Source organism: Aristolochia californica, unplaced genomic scaffold (assembly GCF_029961685.1).
Source record: "Aristolochia californica isolate CCGP_79_NKW_82.1479 unplaced genomic scaffold, dmAriCali1.0.hap1 SCAF_15, whole genome shotgun sequence".
Lineage (NCBI taxonomy): Eukaryota > Viridiplantae > Streptophyta > Magnoliopsida > Piperales > Aristolochiaceae > Aristolochia > Aristolochia californica.
In genome coordinates, this window is record NW_027181826.1 from 21,132,438 (window position 1) to 21,150,647 (window position 18,210).

General features: G+C 38.8%; 3 protein-coding genes and 1 non-coding gene across 5 annotated transcripts; 3 read left to right on the forward strand and 1 right to left on the reverse strand.

Annotated features, from left to right (window-relative positions):
- The first annotated feature begins 1,606 nt into the window (after window positions 1-1,606).
- On the forward strand, window positions 1,607-3,319 carry LOC137951799 (squamosa promoter-binding-like protein 3). The gene is given in 3 exon segments (XM_068798715.1): window positions 1,607-2,070; window positions 2,731-2,837; window positions 2,840-3,319. Coding segments are annotated over 3 exon segments (567 nt in total). The 5' UTR covers window positions 1,607-1,735; the 3' UTR covers window positions 2,965-3,319.
- Window positions 3,320-4,629: 1,310 nt separating this feature from the next.
- On the reverse strand, window positions 4,630-9,320 carry LOC137951345 (protein TPX2-like). 2 transcript variants are annotated; one of them, XM_068797937.1, is made up of 21 exons: window positions 9,029-9,320; window positions 8,611-8,798; window positions 8,403-8,455; window positions 8,231-8,298; window positions 7,912-8,131; window positions 7,721-7,820; window positions 7,502-7,630; window positions 7,302-7,421; window positions 7,038-7,214; window positions 6,888-6,950; window positions 6,695-6,787; window positions 6,540-6,616; window positions 6,382-6,460; window positions 6,170-6,301; window positions 6,000-6,080; window positions 5,791-5,910; window positions 5,505-5,671; window positions 5,304-5,412; window positions 5,157-5,216; window positions 4,960-5,054; window positions 4,630-4,880 (listed from the first exon to the last, which is right to left on the reverse strand). In XM_068797937.1, the coding sequence occupies exons 1-21, from the start codon at window positions 9,201-9,203 to the stop codon at window positions 4,778-4,780; spliced, it is 2,409 nt and encodes an 802-aa protein (XP_068654038.1). In that variant the 5' UTR covers window positions 9,204-9,320; the 3' UTR covers window positions 4,630-4,777. The 2 variants fall into 2 exon arrangements, with proteins under 2 accessions (XP_068654038.1, XP_068654037.1); XM_068797936.1 differs by having other exon boundaries at window positions 7,912-8,134.
- Window positions 9,321-9,650: 330 nt separating this feature from the next.
- Window positions 9,651-9,753, forward strand: LOC137952403 (U6 spliceosomal RNA). Its single transcript, XR_011112237.1, has one exon. It is a non-coding gene; the product is annotated as a U6 spliceosomal RNA (small nuclear RNA).
- A 3,048-nt stretch (window positions 9,754-12,801) lies between these two features.
- Window positions 12,802-13,890, forward strand: LOC137951220 (zinc finger CCCH domain-containing protein 61-like). Its single transcript, XM_068797805.1, has one exon. It carries the CDS (start codon window positions 12,802-12,804, stop codon window positions 13,651-13,653), a length of 852 nt encoding a protein of 283 aa, XP_068653906.1. The 3' UTR covers window positions 13,654-13,890.
- The last annotated feature ends 4,320 nt before the right edge of the window (window positions 13,891-18,210 follow it).

The following is an 18,210-nucleotide window of genomic DNA, read 5'->3' on the forward strand; positions in this document are numbered from 1 at the left end:
TCCTCACTGCCAGTCACAATTCAGCGGTGGCGCTCCCCTGCTGCACTGGACGCACGACCAAAAAGACGACTCTTATCGAATACGGTTCAATGTCCTTATCGAATCAGCTTTTCTAATTCCCACTCCGGCTCTCCGTTCTTGTTTTTTTTTTTTTTTTTTTGGCTCTTTTCGGGGCTCCTGCCTTCTTCACCAAGATATATACAGCTAGCTCCATTCTCTCCGTTTAATGGCTCTAGCGGCGGAGCATCCAGACATTGATTACAGAGGAAGCTGGGTAATGGGGTCGGACGGCAAGATTGATAGATCTGACATGTCGCAGAAAGATGCGATAGGCCAACTCCCGCTCTCCTCTGGCCTAAAATGTCCGGAGATGCCATTACTGATCACCGTCAGTAAAGGTTTGTCCGGCGGTGCGCGCCTTGCACCGCTTCCACTGCCAAAAAGCAAGAGAAAAAGCTGGCACGAGTACCTTTCCTGTGGCCCGCTATTATTCATGGACTCGGGCCCGGTTTCGTGCAGGAGAGGCCGGACGAGTACGACCCGCCCCGGCAGACAGTGGGTCCCGCCGTTTTGGAATCAAAGTTACTGAACCCGCTGTGGACCACGGCGGTCGGAGGTACTTCTTTTTACTTTGGACGCGCCAAACAGACCCAGACCGAGGAGCACGTGTAGCTCAAAAGGGCCACGTGGCGATATTGGGGTGGGCCAGAGTGAGGGAAATGTTCGCCATCACGGGGGTTCCTTTTGATCTCCACTGCTTTCAGTGAGATAAAACTTAAGAAGACAAAAAAAAAAAAAAAAAAGGGATAAGTTTTGAGCAATTTCTGTTTCCTGCTGTTGAAACTTGAAATTGAGAGACAAGTTATCGTTTTCCTCCGATTTTCTTGTTTTGCTGTAATTCATCTGGAATACGGAGTGGTTTTCTCTTAAAATTTGACAGGTTTTTGTTGTTGGAGCTGTCGATTCTGTTTTAATTTTGATGTTGAAACTTGAAACACTAAAAAGCAAAACAATGATTTTGGAATGGCGAGGCTCTGCTCTGCTTAGTGCTCGCCATTGAAAACAAAGCATTTGTTCCACTTTTACTTTTGTTTTGCGTAAGCTCCGGTCAAATAATGTCAATCTGTAATCCGATTTTTGTTTAGTTTATGAATCTAGTGGGAGTTAAACAAGGATTAGCACCGAAATGCCTGTATATGGTACTTTGACAAAGCAAACACATGGAGGAAAAAGGGGTAGTTTTTTTTCTCTCTTAATTTTAATTGTAGTTTTTATTTGTCTGGTTACAACTTGTTGAGATCACTGTTCAAGAAGAAGATGGGGTTTTCCAGTTGATTGGCGTAGGTAAATTTCTGGGTCTGTGCGATTGGTGTAGACAGCTTCTGGGTTTCAGTGATTAGTGTAATTGCCGCAACACCGTCAAATATATACAGTACTATATGAGTGTTAATGTGGGTGTTTACTATACAGTTTTTCTCTCTTTCTAAACTTTAATACGTTTGTTGTTGGTGGTGGTGGTGTCGGGGCGTAGTGTACTGACGATGGTGGGAAAGGAAGAAATGGCGCCTTGTGGTCCTCATACGCCCCTCTTCCTTTTCACCTCACCTCCTCTACTCTCGCTAAATTTCTACCGCTCCTTTTTTGCTCTCTTCTCTTTCCTTCTCTCTTTGTTCATTCCTCTCTCTTTCTTCACTGTTTCCGTCTGCTTCTGCTGCTCTGATTTTCTGGGCTGTCCATGGAGAGAAGGAAAAGAGAAGGGGAAGGGTCGGAGGAGGAGAAGCCCAAGAAGGAGTTGTTGGATGACGACGCCGACGAGGAGGAGGCAGCAGATGACGATAAGAGGAAGAGACAAGTCGGCGCGGCGGTGTCGCCACATGGCAGCAAGAGGGCCGCCGGAGGCAGTGGGTCCCAGCAGCTGAGCGCGCCCGCCTGCCAGGCCGAGAAGTGCGCTGCTGATCTCTCCGAGGCGAAACGCTACTACCGGAGGCACAAAGTCTGCGAGCACCACTCTAAGGCGCCCGTCGTTCTCGTCGGCGGCCTTAGGCAGCGGTTCTGTCAGCAATGCAGCAGGTAGTTGCAACCGGAAATTCTCTCTCTTAAAAGTGCTGAACTTCGTGACAAAGTTGGATCCTTTCAATTTCACTTGCTTTCAAATTTGCGGTGGCTTTTCTACTCCACGTCTCTTATGGTAGTATAGCTATGTTATACTGTAAAAGAGTAGTGCGAAGTTCATTTATGTTCATAATTTGTAAGGTTTTAAAGGATCAGAGCTTATCTGAGGGCTTTAGGAGAATGCCTCAAACTACTAGAAAGTGCTCAAGTTCAATCTTTTGCTTTCTACTGATCATTTCCATCGGGGAATGTTCTTGGGTCAATTGTCATCGGATGTCATTCGGAGTATCTTCTGTTGATATCATTGTTTTTTCCCTCAAAAGATCCTTCTGGTAACTGTAATTGCTGTTTTGTCAAAGTCAATTGATTCTGATGCTTTCCATCTTGCATTCACTTGGTTTTTTCTCCATCGTTAATAACAGTAAATTTTCAAGCTTCACTCTTTTTCATTTTCATTTTCATTTTCATTTTTTTTTAATTGATCCGTTGTTCAATTATCTCTGAGATTTGTTTAAGAGGAGGTGGAACTCTTCGTTCTTTCTTCAGTAAGTATTTACAAATATATAGTTTGGATATGATTTTGTTATAGTTATAATTATGTCTTACAATTTTCTGAAGATTCCATGAGTTATTGGAATTCGATGAAGCAAAGAGGAGCTGCCGCAGGCGTTTGGCAGGCCACAATGAGCGACGCAGGAAGAGTTCATTAGCTGATACTCAAGGCGAGGTTCGAGCGGTAAAGGTGTAGGGTCACAGCTGAAGGAGAATCATTGCAGACAGGCAGACCAGACTGGGAGGTTACCTACTGCTCTCCCCGGGAATAGCAGTTTCAAGCATTTCCAGATCAGATAAGATCTAACTGTTTTAAGTATGCTCTCTCTCTTCTGTCATTTTTTTTCTAATCAAAGGCAATCTTTATGCCTATGTTGTGCTATCCTCTTTTGATTTTACAAACTCAGTAGCAGTTGTGTTTGCTGCAAAGTAGGTTTAATCATGTGCGTGTGCTATAGATTTTAAATAGAGCTACTTCCTGTAGACTCGCTTAAAGCTCTGTTGATGAGAGTAGTAGTTTCTGATTGTAAATCTTTATTGCAAATCGAAAGCAATGTGTGGCATCACATATAACACACGAATGTACTAACTTAATTCATTTTAATTTTTACTGTAATGGAAGCCTGTAGAGAGGAAGGTTGACGATTGGCCTGAATTGTGGACTTTGCATGTGGCATTCATGATTAACCTTTTCTCAAGTTACGATTATGAATAAAAAAGGATGGTAAGAAAAAGGAAAATATGAAAAAAGCTGCAATCACAGATTGAAACGGACACTCAAAATCCACATTGTTTTGGGGCCTAAGGAAAGTTTTGGGATACTGCCTGCAAAATAAACACTAGCTGATTGAATCTTACATTTCATCAGGCAACATCTTTATGCTGATCTGTGAAACTTAGGTTTGGACTGTATGGCCTGCTCGATGGTGGCCAATGGTTACGTGAGATCATCGATTTGGTGAACTTGAAATGGTGTGTTTGTTTGTTTGTTTGTTTTTTGAAATGGCTAAATGGGAGTTGTACCTTGTTCACCCAGATGCAAAGCTACTAGTTTCAAGTTTGCTTAAGACGTATCCATCAAGAATCCATTGCGTTTGAGTGCTGGTCTAAACACTATATTTAAGTGACTAATTCTTTTTATTGAGGAAGTTGTTTAATTCCATGGCTTTTTTCTACGATCAACAATGTAGAAGTTGAATCTGGTGTATGCTTGGGCTCTTCCATGGATTGCATGCAGAAGGCATCATATATCACTCACTGGTCATTATCATTCCTCATATCTATTTAATGATCTTTAATTGAAGGTGTCTTTCATTTGGTTGATTCTGTTAGCCAGACTTACCAATGAATCTTTGAGGAACCTTCTTTTACTTCCTTTGGTTCCAGATTGATTGCATTCAGGTGTTCCTCTGAATATGTTTTCCAGCCTTTTTTGTTTTATTTTGTTTTTTTTTTTTTGGGAAGGGAAGGTTTGAATTGATTTTTGCCCTGGCTTTTTACCCAAAGATATATATGATTTGCCTGTCAGAGAGCTCTGCTTCATATGGCTTGTCTTGCCTGTAAGCACAATGGTAGTCTCGTTTCATTGTGTAGGAATTATTTAAGGCATCAAGGTTCTGGTGGTAGTTTGCTTTTTGAAAAATATTAAAAAGAGAATCTGGTGGTAGTGTATATAATACAAAAGCATAGGCAATGAAAATAGCAAAACATAGTATTTGAAGACAGATTTCTGTTTAAAACAACTTCGAGATGGAACGAGTGCATCTGGAGGAGGAAATTGATAGACCAGATCCAAACATAATTAAAACAAGTCTCTGACGATGATTAAGGTAATGTCTCCTAAGGTAAATGGATTTAGTACATGCCTAGATCATTTACTAATGGACAACTTGGTGAGTTAAAATGTGCTTTTAGCTCTTATTTCACAAATTAAAGTATAACCTTAGTTGTATTAGTGGATGAGAACCTCTCAAGATTTTATTAATTTGTTAAATTTCCTCCTTCAGAGGGGCACAGTTAGCAAGTAGTAATATTGAGTACACGATTAAGTTATACAAGATGCACATATGGCTTACAAGCAATCTTGTACTCCCAACTGGTGCTGTGGAAAACATTATCTCATGTCAGTAGCAGCTGCAGCAGAACCAACCCTTCTTCTCTCCTTCCTGAGTACACGAAGTTTGGGAGATTTGGCCTTTGTAGTCTCCTTGGACGATCTGTTCGACATCAACAACTTTAACAACCAGCATTAACAGAAAGTTTTCTCTGATCAACATCATGTCCAATTAAGCCTACCTTTGTGGAAGGAAAGGATTGGCAAAGTTGGGAACTGGTCTGGCATGTGGGACCATCGTCCGTCTCATTTGCTTCACTTCCTTCTCTTCTTCAATCTATTGCAGTAAAGCAAAAATGATTTTAGGAAATCCCGGCCTGCCATAGCACCCTATCTTACTTTCAGTAAAAACTTAACAGCGGGTGCTTGCTTTATTTACCTTTTGATTCATTTCGAACTCTTCCCTGTACCTCTTGTACATCATTTCTTTCTCCATGACCTGCAAAACATGAGAATATATGCAAGTTACAGTGAATGGAATGGAGGCTAAGGTAAGTGGAATGCAGTAAAGAAGGCATTGTTATACCTTCTTATCGAACTCTGACCTATCGACGGCTCGATGATCTACATGAAGTGCAAACTTCTGTACTTCTGTGAGTGGCTTCCTTACCTTTTCTGGAAGTGGAATTGGATCCCTGGAGTGTAGGGTGGTGACAGTGTTAGTTGATCATACATAATATTCTTAACAGAGGAAAAGTACAATGAGTCTAAGACAGGAGGAACTTACTCTTTCATGATTGGTTGTGCTTTGAAATGCCTCATCTGTGCTTCTTCTCTCTCCCTTCTTTCCTTTTCTTCCAATTTCTTTTGAATCTCTTCTTCATGTCTAACTAAGCTTGCCAATTGAAAAGCTTCGGGTTTAGTGCATTTCTTTGGTTCTGGTTTTGGAGGAACCTATAAAAAAGAAGAAAGTCGCATAGAACTAAGTAAAAAAAATCATAATACCATAATCGGAATACTACAAAATGAGAAAATATCAAGGAAATAGAAAACAAAAAAGAGCGAATCTTCACCACTGGGATGTCAGTAGTGTATGGATATGGATAAGCTTTAGGAATTCTTGCTCTCTCTTCCTCCAATTGTTTTTGCAGAAGTTCTTCTACAAACCTTCTCTCTTTCTCTGTCCCACGCTCCTGTCATGTGTAAGAGAGGACCCAATTGTGTCATATTCTCTACTGGTACAAAACAAGGTTCAATATGGAAAAGAGTAAAAGAGCCGAACCTCAGTATGGAGATGAAATGGGTTAGGTGTTGTAGTCCTTGGAAGTCGTTGCTCATGGCAAGATTCAGACTTCAAAGAGAGCTGAAAATCTGCCAGTTATTGAACTGGCGGAAAAAAAAAAAAAAAGTTTCCATGTTCTACAAGTGTTAAAGATAAACATATTCCAGTACCTTTTCAAAAAGATCAAAAACTGAAGTAGGAGGCGGCAATCTCTCATCTGTTGCAAAGTGGAACTCATGAGGAACTGTTATTTGGGGTTTCAGATTGCAGAACACCCCAACGCTTCCCTTGCTCTCTAATATCTGTAAACATCGCATTACTTACTGAGGAAAGGCCTTACATGTAAATAGCTAGTGTTGTTACAAAAAACCCAGCCTCTGACCTTCTTATTAAGTGGCCTAGCCTTGAATTTTGGCATTTTGTCCAATTCCTCTTGCTCCAACTCTTGAGAACTTTTTACACTAGAAAAATTAAATGAAGAATTATCATTCAGTAATCAATCTGAAGGAGGATAAATCTCTAAACTTGTCTGCTACTTACTGCATTGGTCGAGCCCGTAATGATGTTTCAAGGTGAGGGGTCTTCGGTTCAGTAAGCTTGTGATGCTTTTGATGATTCTACAGTAGAAAATAAAACTGTCAATGGCAGCTTGAATCTTTGCACCAAGTGAGTAAAAGTTAAAGAAGTTTCCTTACCTGGCATGAATTGTCCACAACTCTTGATGCGTTTGATGAGGATGATGTTTCAGGATGTTGAGCAGCCCTCTCCATCGTTTTTAAATGAAATTCCTTTAAAAAAGGAATTATATTTCAGCACCTATAAAATGATATTCATAAAAAAAACTAATAGACAAGTTAGTCTGCAGTGTGACTATGAATGCCATTTTACCTGAAATTCTGGCAAATGAGGTGTGCTCCTTGGTGGTGCAGGCAGTGTGGGTGCTGCCAAGATCTGGGAAGTGGCATAAGCAACCACATTAAAGCCTAATTATTTTTAACTAGAACAGTCTAGTTATCAATCATTTGGTGTAAAACGTACCTTTTTGTTCAGTGGTCGAGCTTTGAATTTTGGCATATTTGCCAGCATCTCCTCCTCCAGTTCTGCTGTGCTCTTCATCTTCGTGGGTCTCAATCGTTGGATAGTATGGAATTCAGGTTCTTGGGGACGTGTCAGTTTGAGTACTTGCCTCCTTTGTAACATGGAGTCGGCATCATCCTGAAATTACATACAAGGAAGGATATAATTATAGAAGAAACCAATGCATTAAGGGACCTTTTCTCCATTTCAGCAATCTTAACATACTCGAGAAAGGGATTTGTTGGTCGGTGGCAGCTGTAATCTCCTGGTATTTGATTGAAACTTCTTCGCCAATTCAGCCGTTGAAATGAATGGGTTAGCGTTGATTTGTTCACGAACATAAACCTGAATATTCCAAAGTAAAAGCATAAGAAGCCCAATTCCGCAAGAGATGGAGAACATTTGGACTGGTTTTTATTACAGACCTTCCTCTGTCTTGGGTCATTTTCTTTGGATTCTTTGCCACATTTATTCGCAGAAGCGCCTACTTGATTGCCGTTGGTGAGTCTCAAATTGGACTTGTGGGGTAGAACATGATTTTTGACGTTGAGTATCTGAACACAACATTGTGAAACTGCCACTGTTAGGCACTAGCTTAGTTACTTGGATTATGGTGGATAGAACAGAATAACCCATCTGCATACCTGTCTGGATCTTCCTTCGTCCAGTTTTTGGCGTTTGATTGCTTGGTTTTCTAGAGCAATTTCGGCAGCTGCTGTGCTTTTTGCAGCACTTCCAGGGCACCTGGTCGATGGAAATTGAAAACCCATGTTTGATGAGTTGTTCAGAAAATTGATTCAGAAAAGGGTATGACAGTATTGAGTGAGACGGACACCTCATTTTATTGACAGATCTTTTATCAGTTGACAACGAAGATGCCCGTTTCGGCTTCACTGATCTGGCGCTTTTATCAGATGGTAATTGAGACTCATTCTTGAGCTTTAGTGCGGAAGGATTCCGAACCAGACTGGCTATCTTTTTGGCAGTTTGGTTCTTTGAACTGCTTGGTAGCGGTGGCCTCCTTGAAGATGCTGGTTGTGCTAAGGGCGTGCAAGCTTCTGTACCCGAGGAGATGGATCATTTAACACTTCGTGAAGTGCATTTCATGATACTAAGATCGATACGAAAGAAAAGAAAAATTCAATGATCTCAACCTTCGGTTGCAGGCGCAGATGAGGACGAGTTCGCTTCCGCCATTATAGAAGATTTTTCAGGCAAGAAACTGCGGTAGAAAGAAGATTTGATGATAATTGATAAGTTTGTGTCTTTAGACAGGTTGTCAAATTCATATAGAAGGCATGAAATTTGGATAACGAAAAAGGAAACCTGTCATCCTTTTGATTGGATCCGCCGTCTTCACTGGGATTGTCCAAAGAAACCTGAGGAAGATCCGTCCAGAATAATCAAAGCAAGAAAGGGAGAGATGAATGTACAAAAGAAGGAAACAGGGGGTGTTTTTCTTCTTGATAGATGTTCTCAAGTATGGAAGTCTTCGATGAACAAGAAGTTTAAGACATCATAAATTATTGATTACCTGTTTAACAAAACCCGTTGTTTCTTTTACTCCTTGACGTTGAGGTTCATGTATTCCGATCTCTGCGGCACTCTTAATGGAACATGAAGATGAATCAGGGACAGAGGCTGCAATTTGCCCGTCATCTTCAAATTTACAGAGGCTTTCCGGCTGAACCGCTCGCTCCTTCTTGATTCTCGGCATGAAAGCTGCAGGAAACCAGAAAGAGGAACCTTATTCATTTTAGAAGGGGGAAATAAAAATTCTTGATCCACCTTCAGCCACTCCAAATTTTCCGTACTAGGGTACCATAAATCTAAAACTGCGTTAAAATCATTAAAATCTCCTAAACTAATCTTAGCTCGAGAAAGCGGACAAAAAGGTTTCAAGAGTGAAAAGTGAATTCTCATCGAGGCGCAAATCTGAGGACGAAACATACGCGAAGGAGCATAACTGTGATCCCTTTCGAACCAGAGCTCGGCAGTTCTCATCTCCTCTTCCGTCTCACCATTAATGAAATCAAAGAACTTCGGGGCTGAAAACTCGTATGCCTCATCGATCTGGAAAGGTCTGGCGACAACTTCCTCTCCTCCTCTCGATTTCTCTGCTGCCATGGACGGATTTAATTGAAGAAACTCAGATTGAACAAGGAAAATGGTGCGAAGTGAGTGGAAGAAAAATAGCAGAGACGCGCGGAAGATTGGCAAAAACAAGGGACGGGAACTCAGAAGAGTAGAGAGAGAGAGAGAGCGAGAGGCGCATTAGAACGTTACGACTGCACAACGGTCGGAAAATTCAAATGCACTCTATGGGAATGTTGGAAAGGCGACGACTAACGGCTATTTTGGATTCGGGCGGTAGGACCAGCCCTAGTGGCGCACGTGCCACGCGGATGATTTTGGGACTTCTCAACTTAATCACGTCCTCCCATATAGAAACACTTAATTGAGCAGGAACCTCGGGAGGACGATTGATGCAGGGTTTGCGATGATAATAGTCCCATATAGAATGATGCAAGCATTACATCTCCCTTTATTTGCTCGGTCTTACCTACCTTACTTGTCTCTTCGGAGACATCCGATAAAATTGGAACGATACAGAGAAGATTAGCATGGCCCCTGCGCAAGGATGACACGCACAAATCGAGAAATGGTCCAAATTTTTTTTTGTTTTGTTTTTTGGGAAGTAGATTTCTCTCTCTTTCTCCGACTTTTTTGCTCTCTGTTCGACCTTCAGTTGGAGTTCTGTCATCTGGGGTTTACTCGACTGGTGAAACCTTCCTTCCAGGGAAGAAGACAGATAAACTCTTTCTCTCTCTCTCGTTTTTTCTATAACTTTCCCTTATAAGAAATCGAAAAGAAAAATAAAATGACGGGGTTGCCGTTGCCATTGAGAAGTAGAAATCCCCATAGGAAATTAGGGTTAGTCAGAGAGTTGAATGGGCCTTAGTTTCTAAATTAAATACTTTGTTAGGGGAAATATTATCCGAATTATCAAAGTGAAGCATCAAAGAAATATTACTTATTTTGCTGTACTTAGCCACCAATTTTGCCTAGTCTATGTAGCAAAGCAGTGACAAGCCGATTTCTTGCATTTTTCTTACTTTTTTATTTCGTGCTCTAGTAAAAAGGTTTGGATGACTTGTTGAAGATTTGATCTTGCTTGATTCAGGGGTCTGTACTGCATATCTCTGGCCCTATTAATATCCTTCTTTTTGCATAGACAACGTGAGCTCTTTTTACTTGAAACTGTATGACAACTATGAGGTTATCTTTGTCTAATTCAAATATTTTCAATCAGTGCTTTAAATATGTCATTTTTGCCTATTTGACCAAGTGTTTCATAAAAAAGGAGGTGGCAATTGACTATCTATTTCATGGTAAAGCTCCCTTTTAAATAAAAAGAGGAGCTCTTTGCCACAGAAATATAAGCTGACTATTCCTATCTGTAGAAGCAAAACTCCTCACGCTACTGTTTGCATATTTATTAGAGCAGATATTTAAAAAGATTCAGAATGTTGCTTGGAACGCCAATGTGGAGATGCATATGCTTGAAATTGGAAATATTAATTTCAACAAGCTTGAAATGGAAAATTGCAACTTTGAGAGACTTTTTATTCTTGGAACTTGAGTTCAAAGTAGGAAATTAAACAGGAAATTCATTCCTCTTTAAATTTAGTCTTCTTATTTCTTCGTTTTTATAAACACGAGACATGCGGGGATGGAGCTCTTGTCCTCAGAGATATTTTGCAGCTAGATCTTCTACATTAGGATGTGCTACATTAGTTCTTCATTGCAACTTTACAATTTCGTGTGTGCTGTATTGAGCAAATAGTTTTCCATTACATCTTTGAGGATGTGGACCTGTTGGCTTTTGGCTGCAAAATCGACACTTGCAGCATGGGTGGATTCTACAAGAGGGGATCCCTCTAGGAAGCGTATGGCCCTCTGAAATAGAAATTGTGTTGTGTAATAGGGCCATTGGACTTTCTGTCACTATTTTGTGGCACTATACCTTGTCAGGACCAATACCTCTTAGTTCTCAGTCATTTTGATGTACTTATTAAATTATACATTTTGCCATTACTGATATGAGAAAGTTGGCCAACAGAATGCACTTTGGACTCCCAGAAGAAATCTCTTTCCATATGAACATCCATAAATTAAGTGGCAGTTGAAATGAATGAAAGAAGGGTGTTATATAGGTAGTAAATATAGTATGTTTTCTTTGCTTTTTCCTTGGCTATAATGTCGTTCTTATTGCCTAGCTTCTTTGTTCTCCTCGTGCTTGTATTTCATATCTCTTTTGTACCTTTTGCCCTTCTATGAATTCTTTCTTCTTATTGTCCTAAAAGGAAAGGATGTTGGGTTTAAGACTCTGAAAATTCTTGATGATAATGATGACCATGAAACTGACTGAAGCACACCTCACATGTTATAGTAATTTATTCCCTGTAATATAAGAGTAGTAGTAGTGCATATAATCTTTATATAATAAAATGGATTCTATAGTTTGTCACTGACTATGTCTTCTAGACTTCTATTAACAAACTGTAGATCAACGTAAGTATTGTGCTTATGTTAAGCACATGGCTCTTGTTTACTGTTGTTACTTACTTTTTCCTGCATATAGGGGATGGTGTTGGTGAAGAGCATGGAATGATTGGTCAGGCTGGAAGTCGCTAAAAAAATATGAGCTTTCTTTGCCTTCCTACTGCTATTTCATGTCATACATAAATTCAGTACTGCAATACTAAAGCTTCATCTTTTTTTTTTTTTTTTTTTTTAGTTGCAGTCTTTTGCACAAAATGGGGCTCCTTATGTTCTTGCTCAACTATTTCAGTGAATGCTTTGTAGATATTGTTGTTTAGTCTGGACAACTCAAGGTATATCCTATCTTTAACAGTTTGACAGGATCCAAAAGAGTTTTCAAGGACTGTTTCAGTGGGTTCTAGATACTTGTCATGTTTCACTTTGTAATTCTCATTTCATCTTCTTAGGCAAAGTGCTATTTGAATAGAATCAAGAAGTGCTTTTCATGTTTCTTGTTGATGTTTGTGGACAAGTAGCATTTAATCTTCTGTTATTACATTTGCTTTCTGTTAAGAGTGGACAAAAACTTTTGTGGAGACAGTTTTGGGTCAAAATTTGTCTTGTTTTTTAATGCATCTACAGCTTGTTAAGCTTTATGTCTTCTTCAATTCTTCATTATGACTATGCTTATGACAAGTATAATTGTCACCATTATGACAAAAAACTTGTATCAAATATAGACATGAAACTGGATAAAAAACCACCATAATGCTCCCACCCACTAACACAACCACTTGAATACAAATGAGAAGATATGATGATCAGTTTACATTACTTTTTTCAATATAGACAAAAGGGCTTTTATTTCTTTTTTCTCTTCTTTTAATCCTTGGAAATTGGAAGTATTGAGTGTTGTTTGTAAAATAGGAAGAGTTAGAAAAAGAGACGTGGATAGAGTGTACAGCGAGGCTCAGGATTCCATGAGGTGGCGACACGTAAGGAAGATTGCATGTTGGCACCGAATGCCATACTGCCACGTACCCATCTCATCATTTGTTGCGTGCTTAACAGCCTGCTCCACTCTTTATTAACCGCTTCCCTCTCCTTCACTCTCTGCAACTCCTCTCTCCATCTATTTAATCATCCCGGAGATTTATCTTCTTCTCTTGCTTCTCTCAAAATGCCCTCCCCTGTCAGGACCCGCTACGACGCGGGCGACTCCGACCCTTACGCCGGCGATGATTTCAGGATGTACGAGTTCAAGATCCGCCGGTGCATTCGCGGGCGCAGCCACGATTGGACGGACTGTCCCTTTGCTCACCCGGGTGAGAAGGCTCGCCGTAGGGACCCTCGACGCTTTCATTACTCCGGGAATGCATGCCCTGAGTTTCGCCGCGGGGTTTGCCTACAGGGGGACGCCTGCGAGTTTGCCCACGGGGTGTTTGAGTGCTGGCTCCATCCGGCGCGGTACCGGACGCAGCCATGTAGGGATGGAAGGAGTTGCCGGCGGAAGGTCTGTTTCTTTGCGCATACAGCCGGTCAGCTCCGTGTTCTGCCATCTCTGGGATTGTCATCGTTGTCGTCGTCGTCGGTTTCTTCTCCTTCTTCGACCGGGAATAGCAATACCGCGTCGAGTGTCATTTGCTCTTGCGCTTTTTGCCCCTGTAAATCCACTTCCACCCAAGTTGCGTCCTCCCCGACTTCTACTTTAATGGGTCTCTCTCATTTCTCGCCGCCTTTGTCACCTCCGCTCTCTCCCGGGTATCATGGGGTTTTAAACCACAAGGCCATCTTTGCTGAGCTCGTAAGCTCCCTGGAAGCCATGGATCTTTCTGCTTCTGCTGCTGCTGCTGCCTCGCCCTCCGCATCATTCGATGCCACCACTGAAGCCTTCTTGCTCTCCCCGGCCAGTTCTGCTTCAAGAGAATATTATTACGAAGAAAAGGAGATGAACGACGGAGCAGACAATAGCAGCTTCTCAAACAACAATGGCTGCCCCGATCTCGACTGGGTGAACGAGCTGGTGATGTAGATAGATCATAAACTGCTTTTAAATATCGCTTTTTTTCCTTTTTGTTGTACAGAGAAGAGTCGTACGTGATTCGTATGTGTACATGCATAAAGCTGTGTCAAGCTGGAGCTGTTGATGGAGTTCTTTTTCAGTTTGAGTTAATTGATCCATGTATGCCCCGGTCGCATGGAGTGACCAGCCATGAATCGATCCGTTTCTGTAATTTTTTTCACACCCAGTAATTAAGTTTGTGTAAAAACCCAGTAATCTCTGCGAGTCGATCATTATTTTTCAAGCAATCTCGATACTAGAATCTTGAATTATTTTCATTCTGCTATTTCCAGTGAGAGATTTCTGGAATTCGGATTAACGAACGCAGCTTCTGTTTGGATTTACCAAAAATACTGGCTCCCGTTTTGTGCGCTATTAATCATTTCCACTTTCCGTTGGCAAAAATAAATTCTACTTTCCGGGCATTCTGAGCCTTTTCCGGTCAACTTTTTAAAAGAAACGATTAATTCTAAATATATTTAATTAAATTAAATTAAGAGAGAGAGAGAGGGAGAGAGGATAAGGGGACAAGGGAAGGGGGTGGTGCACCACAATGAAGTGATTAGGTGGACCATGGCAATAGTATGGTGTGCCATTCTCACATGATCCTCTTTACCCCTTTTCCCTCCCACATACTCCAATAAACCGTTCCTTTCCCCTTTTATCTCTCTCATGGACTTCCATGAATACATGTGCTACCATGCCTGGTTTCCTGGTTTCCTTTACTTAATTTTAATATTTATTTTTAATTATATCTAATAAAATTATTTATTGAATATTTATCAATTTTTTATATTAAATATTAAATTTAGTTTCGTCAAATTTGTTAGATCTTATGAACTTTTTAATTATTTTTTAAGGGATCACGTCTAGTTGAAATGGCTTTTATAACACTACTCAGTCTGGATTTTCACCCTTTAAGAAGTTAGAACACACTAAAAAAATTAAAAATAATGAAAGTTTATATAGGTTTTCTATTAAATAACTAATTAAAAGTTTATAGGTTTAAAAATTTGTTCAATACTGTTGTGTTGGGTCGTTCGAATAAATATATTGTTAATTTTTTTTTGTAAATTATATCAAGTATGAGGGGGTTAGTGCACAATGTAAGTGCGGAGGGAAAGTGGAATACAATGAAAAGTACTTTCCCTGGGGAAAGTGAAAGTGAATGTAAAGTACTTGTTTGTGTTAGTGTGCACAATGGAAGTGTAGTGTAAAATACTTGTTTGTGTTAGTGTGCGCAATGGAAAGTGCAGTGTAAAGTATTTGTTTGTGTTAGTGTGCACAATGGAAAGTGTGGTGTAAAGTGAATATAGATTATTTATTAAACAAAATATTTTGATATATCTGACTATCATAAAATTAAATTAATATTAGTTAATAAATAAAATATATTAAATATAATAATTAAACAAATGTTTACTTTTATATTATTAAAATTGTAATCAAATTTTAATTTTGTAATATCTAAATATGAAATAATTATACAAATATTGTATTACATAGCGTATTATACAAATATCGTAATAATAAAAATAACAATAATACAAATATAATTCAATCACCTTTTCTATATAAAAAAATATATTTGTTCATACAAAAGTACAACACAAAAAATATTTAGTGGCATTAAAACATAATAGTCAATAATTTCGCCACATCTGAATTGCTAAAAATCTCGATAATATAATGCTCTTATAGATTGTACTGCGGACTCCCTTTGAGTACTTCTTTGATTGTCCATATCATCCTCAACATCATCACTATTATCACTATCTTCATTATCACTTTCATTGTTATCTTCATAATGTTCTCCACCAAAATCATCACTTGAATCATCTTCTTTATCTTCAAATAAATCTATGTAATCTTCCATGCATATATAATTATGCAATACACAACAAACAATCATAATTTTGGCCTGGACATCAAAATCAAAAGGAGGAACATCTTTTAATACCTTGAAACGAGCTTTTAAAGCTCCAAATGTATGCTCGATAGTATTCCGTAAAGATGAGTGTCTTCGGTTAAATAATTATCTTTCATCCGTAGGAGTATTATTCTCAAATTCTTGCAATTGATAACAAGTACCTCGATAGGGAGCCTAGGGAGCCAAGAACCCAGGAAGATTTGCATATCCAGCATCTACCAAATAATATTTGCCTACAATAAAATATATATATATCTATTATAATCTAATAAAAAAAGTATATATTTAAATAGACTATATAGAGAGAAGCGATATTTACCTTTAGGAATAAAGTTTATCTCGTCTGGTTAATACTGACTTCAATACACGTGAATCGGTTGTTGATCCCTCTCATCTAGTAAGTATATATGTGAATTGCATGTCAAATGTACATGTTGCCATTATGTTTTGTGAGAGAAAACCCTTCCTGTTCCAGAATCATGTTTGTTGACCCAATGGGATATGTGCTTTAATATGAGTACCATCGATGCCGCCAATATAATCCTAATAAAAAAAGTCATTAATACAAATATCTATTTTTGTAGTAACTAAAAATTATTCATCAAACGACTTTATATTTACCTTAAAATATGGATAATAGATATCACTATTCAAAATCTTTGAATGAGTACGTCTTGAAGGCTGCTTGATGTAATCAGATTGTAGTCTGATAATAGCATTTAACAGCTCGTTAAAATACTTACTAATTATCCAATTTGATCATTCAAACATCTCTGAAGTGACACTGTAAGATTGTTGTTGACCAACAATGATACAAAAATATGCAAGCTGTTATTCCACAGATATTGTCCTTGTATCAAATAAAAGTCCTCTACTTTTCAAGATTCCAACCAACTTGAGAAAAATAGTTTGATTCATCCTATACACTTTTCGAAATATTTCTAATGCTTTCTTTAAATATTGTGGACCACCCATATGATAAGAACGTTGTATTTGCTTATTACAATCATTTAAGTATGAATGGACAAAGACAAGTACAACTATATAAGATGCAATACAAATACATAGTTTCTCCCTATCTGGTAGATTATCCATGGGTACCTGCAATACTAGACATTCAATAATGAAAACATGGTTCAAACAAATTCACTGTTGACCATAAATACTCAATAATCAACGTCATTTATACAAAATCAAATGTGTTTTGTAAATATAGGTTAAAACTGTCAACATCTGTATAAGTCTATTACATTGCATTGAATTTACCCATTAACCAATCATACTGATCTTCCTGTTTCATCTTCATAAACATATCCTTCTTAGCTTTGGTGTCGAGCAACTCCAAGGCAAAATACTTGACTTCTCTGGGCAAGTTAGGTAATGTCTCGAGTGCTTCGAACCATGGAGGTTCTATGGGGGGAGTAAAGATTTGCATAAGGGTTGATGACATATTGTAATAGCCTCAACGATCCTGTTAGCATTTTCAGCTAATGGTTCGGATATCTTCCTAAGCCGAGTAGAAGAAGTGTTATCCCCATCATTGCTTGGTGCTTTGCTTTTCGGAGGAGCATCACTTGGAGACTTTGTAATGTTGGGCGCTGGGATCTCCCTGATTGCATCATCTTCATCAATGTCCTCAATCATTGTCCCTACTACAAATTTTGAAACGTTATCACTTGACTCTATGCTTGTGATACTCGTTTTCCCTACGACAATAGTGTTTCTAACCACAATAGCCAATTTTTCATATAGCGGACAACCTTCCCGCCTATACTTGTCGGCTTCTCTATGCATCTACATGAAAAGTTATCATTTAAAATACTAAAAAACATGATTAATAAAGCAAGAAACATAACATTCTATGTTACATTCACAAACCTTTATGTAGTATTGCCACATTGTCTTACTAGCAGTGACTTTCTGGCTTATTGGATCCCACCCAAAGCCTCTAGTATTTAGGCATGTACTCACAACCATATACATTCTTTTCCAAGTCCTCACGAGGTTTTTCAACTGTTCTACTATTTTTTGGTTCGTTGCGTCCAAATTGATACAATCGTTGAAAACTTCATGTTTCCAAACTCCATTGGGTAATTTGTTACCCAAATTGACTTGCTCAATGAGTAAATCAAGCATTTTATAGTCTCCGTCAGAGTCCATGTGTCGTATGACATCTTTGTAGTGTTATCCATACTGTCTTTACCTTTCATCCTTCCAGCCATCTAAAGTTAAAGCCTTCATACATAAAAGGATCAGAAACTTACCAGAAGAGCATCACTGATTCACACAACATAGTTGTTGGAGCCATATGTCCTTAATAAGCCAATTTTTTCTTTAATATAATTGGTGATATGAACTCATATATGACTTCTCATCAGATGCAAGATATTTCCAGGCATTTTTGGTGTTTAATACCCCATGCTTAATAAATTTCTATTTGTCTAAAACCATTTACAGAGCTACATGACTCTGACAACCATTCTAACATGAGGTTAGAAACATACAATTCCTATACGAAATTAATATTTTTTTATGTTAAATATCAATGTAATAATACATGAAACTATTTTTCTCTTTACTGTTACCACAAGAAGTTA

Excerpts from the sequence above, each read along its gene's own strand:
- LOC137951345 (XM_068797936.1), bottom strand. The coding sequence starts at position 9,203 with ATGGCAGCAGAGAAATCGAGAGGAGGAGAGGAAGTTGTCGCCAGACCT. Across the intron at positions 7,631-7,720 it reads ACGAAGGAAGATCCAGACAG|ATACTCAACGTCAAAAATCA; the intron begins GTATGCAGATGG and ends TGTTGTGTTCAG. Across the intron at positions 6,302-6,381 it reads CTAGGCCACTTAATAAGAAG|ATATTAGAGAGCAAGGGAAG; the intron begins GTCAGAGGCTGG and ends CGATGTTTACAG.
- LOC137951220 (XM_068797805.1), top strand. The coding sequence starts at position 12,802 with ATGCCCTCCCCTGTCAGGACCCGCTACGACGCGGGCGACTCCGACCCT.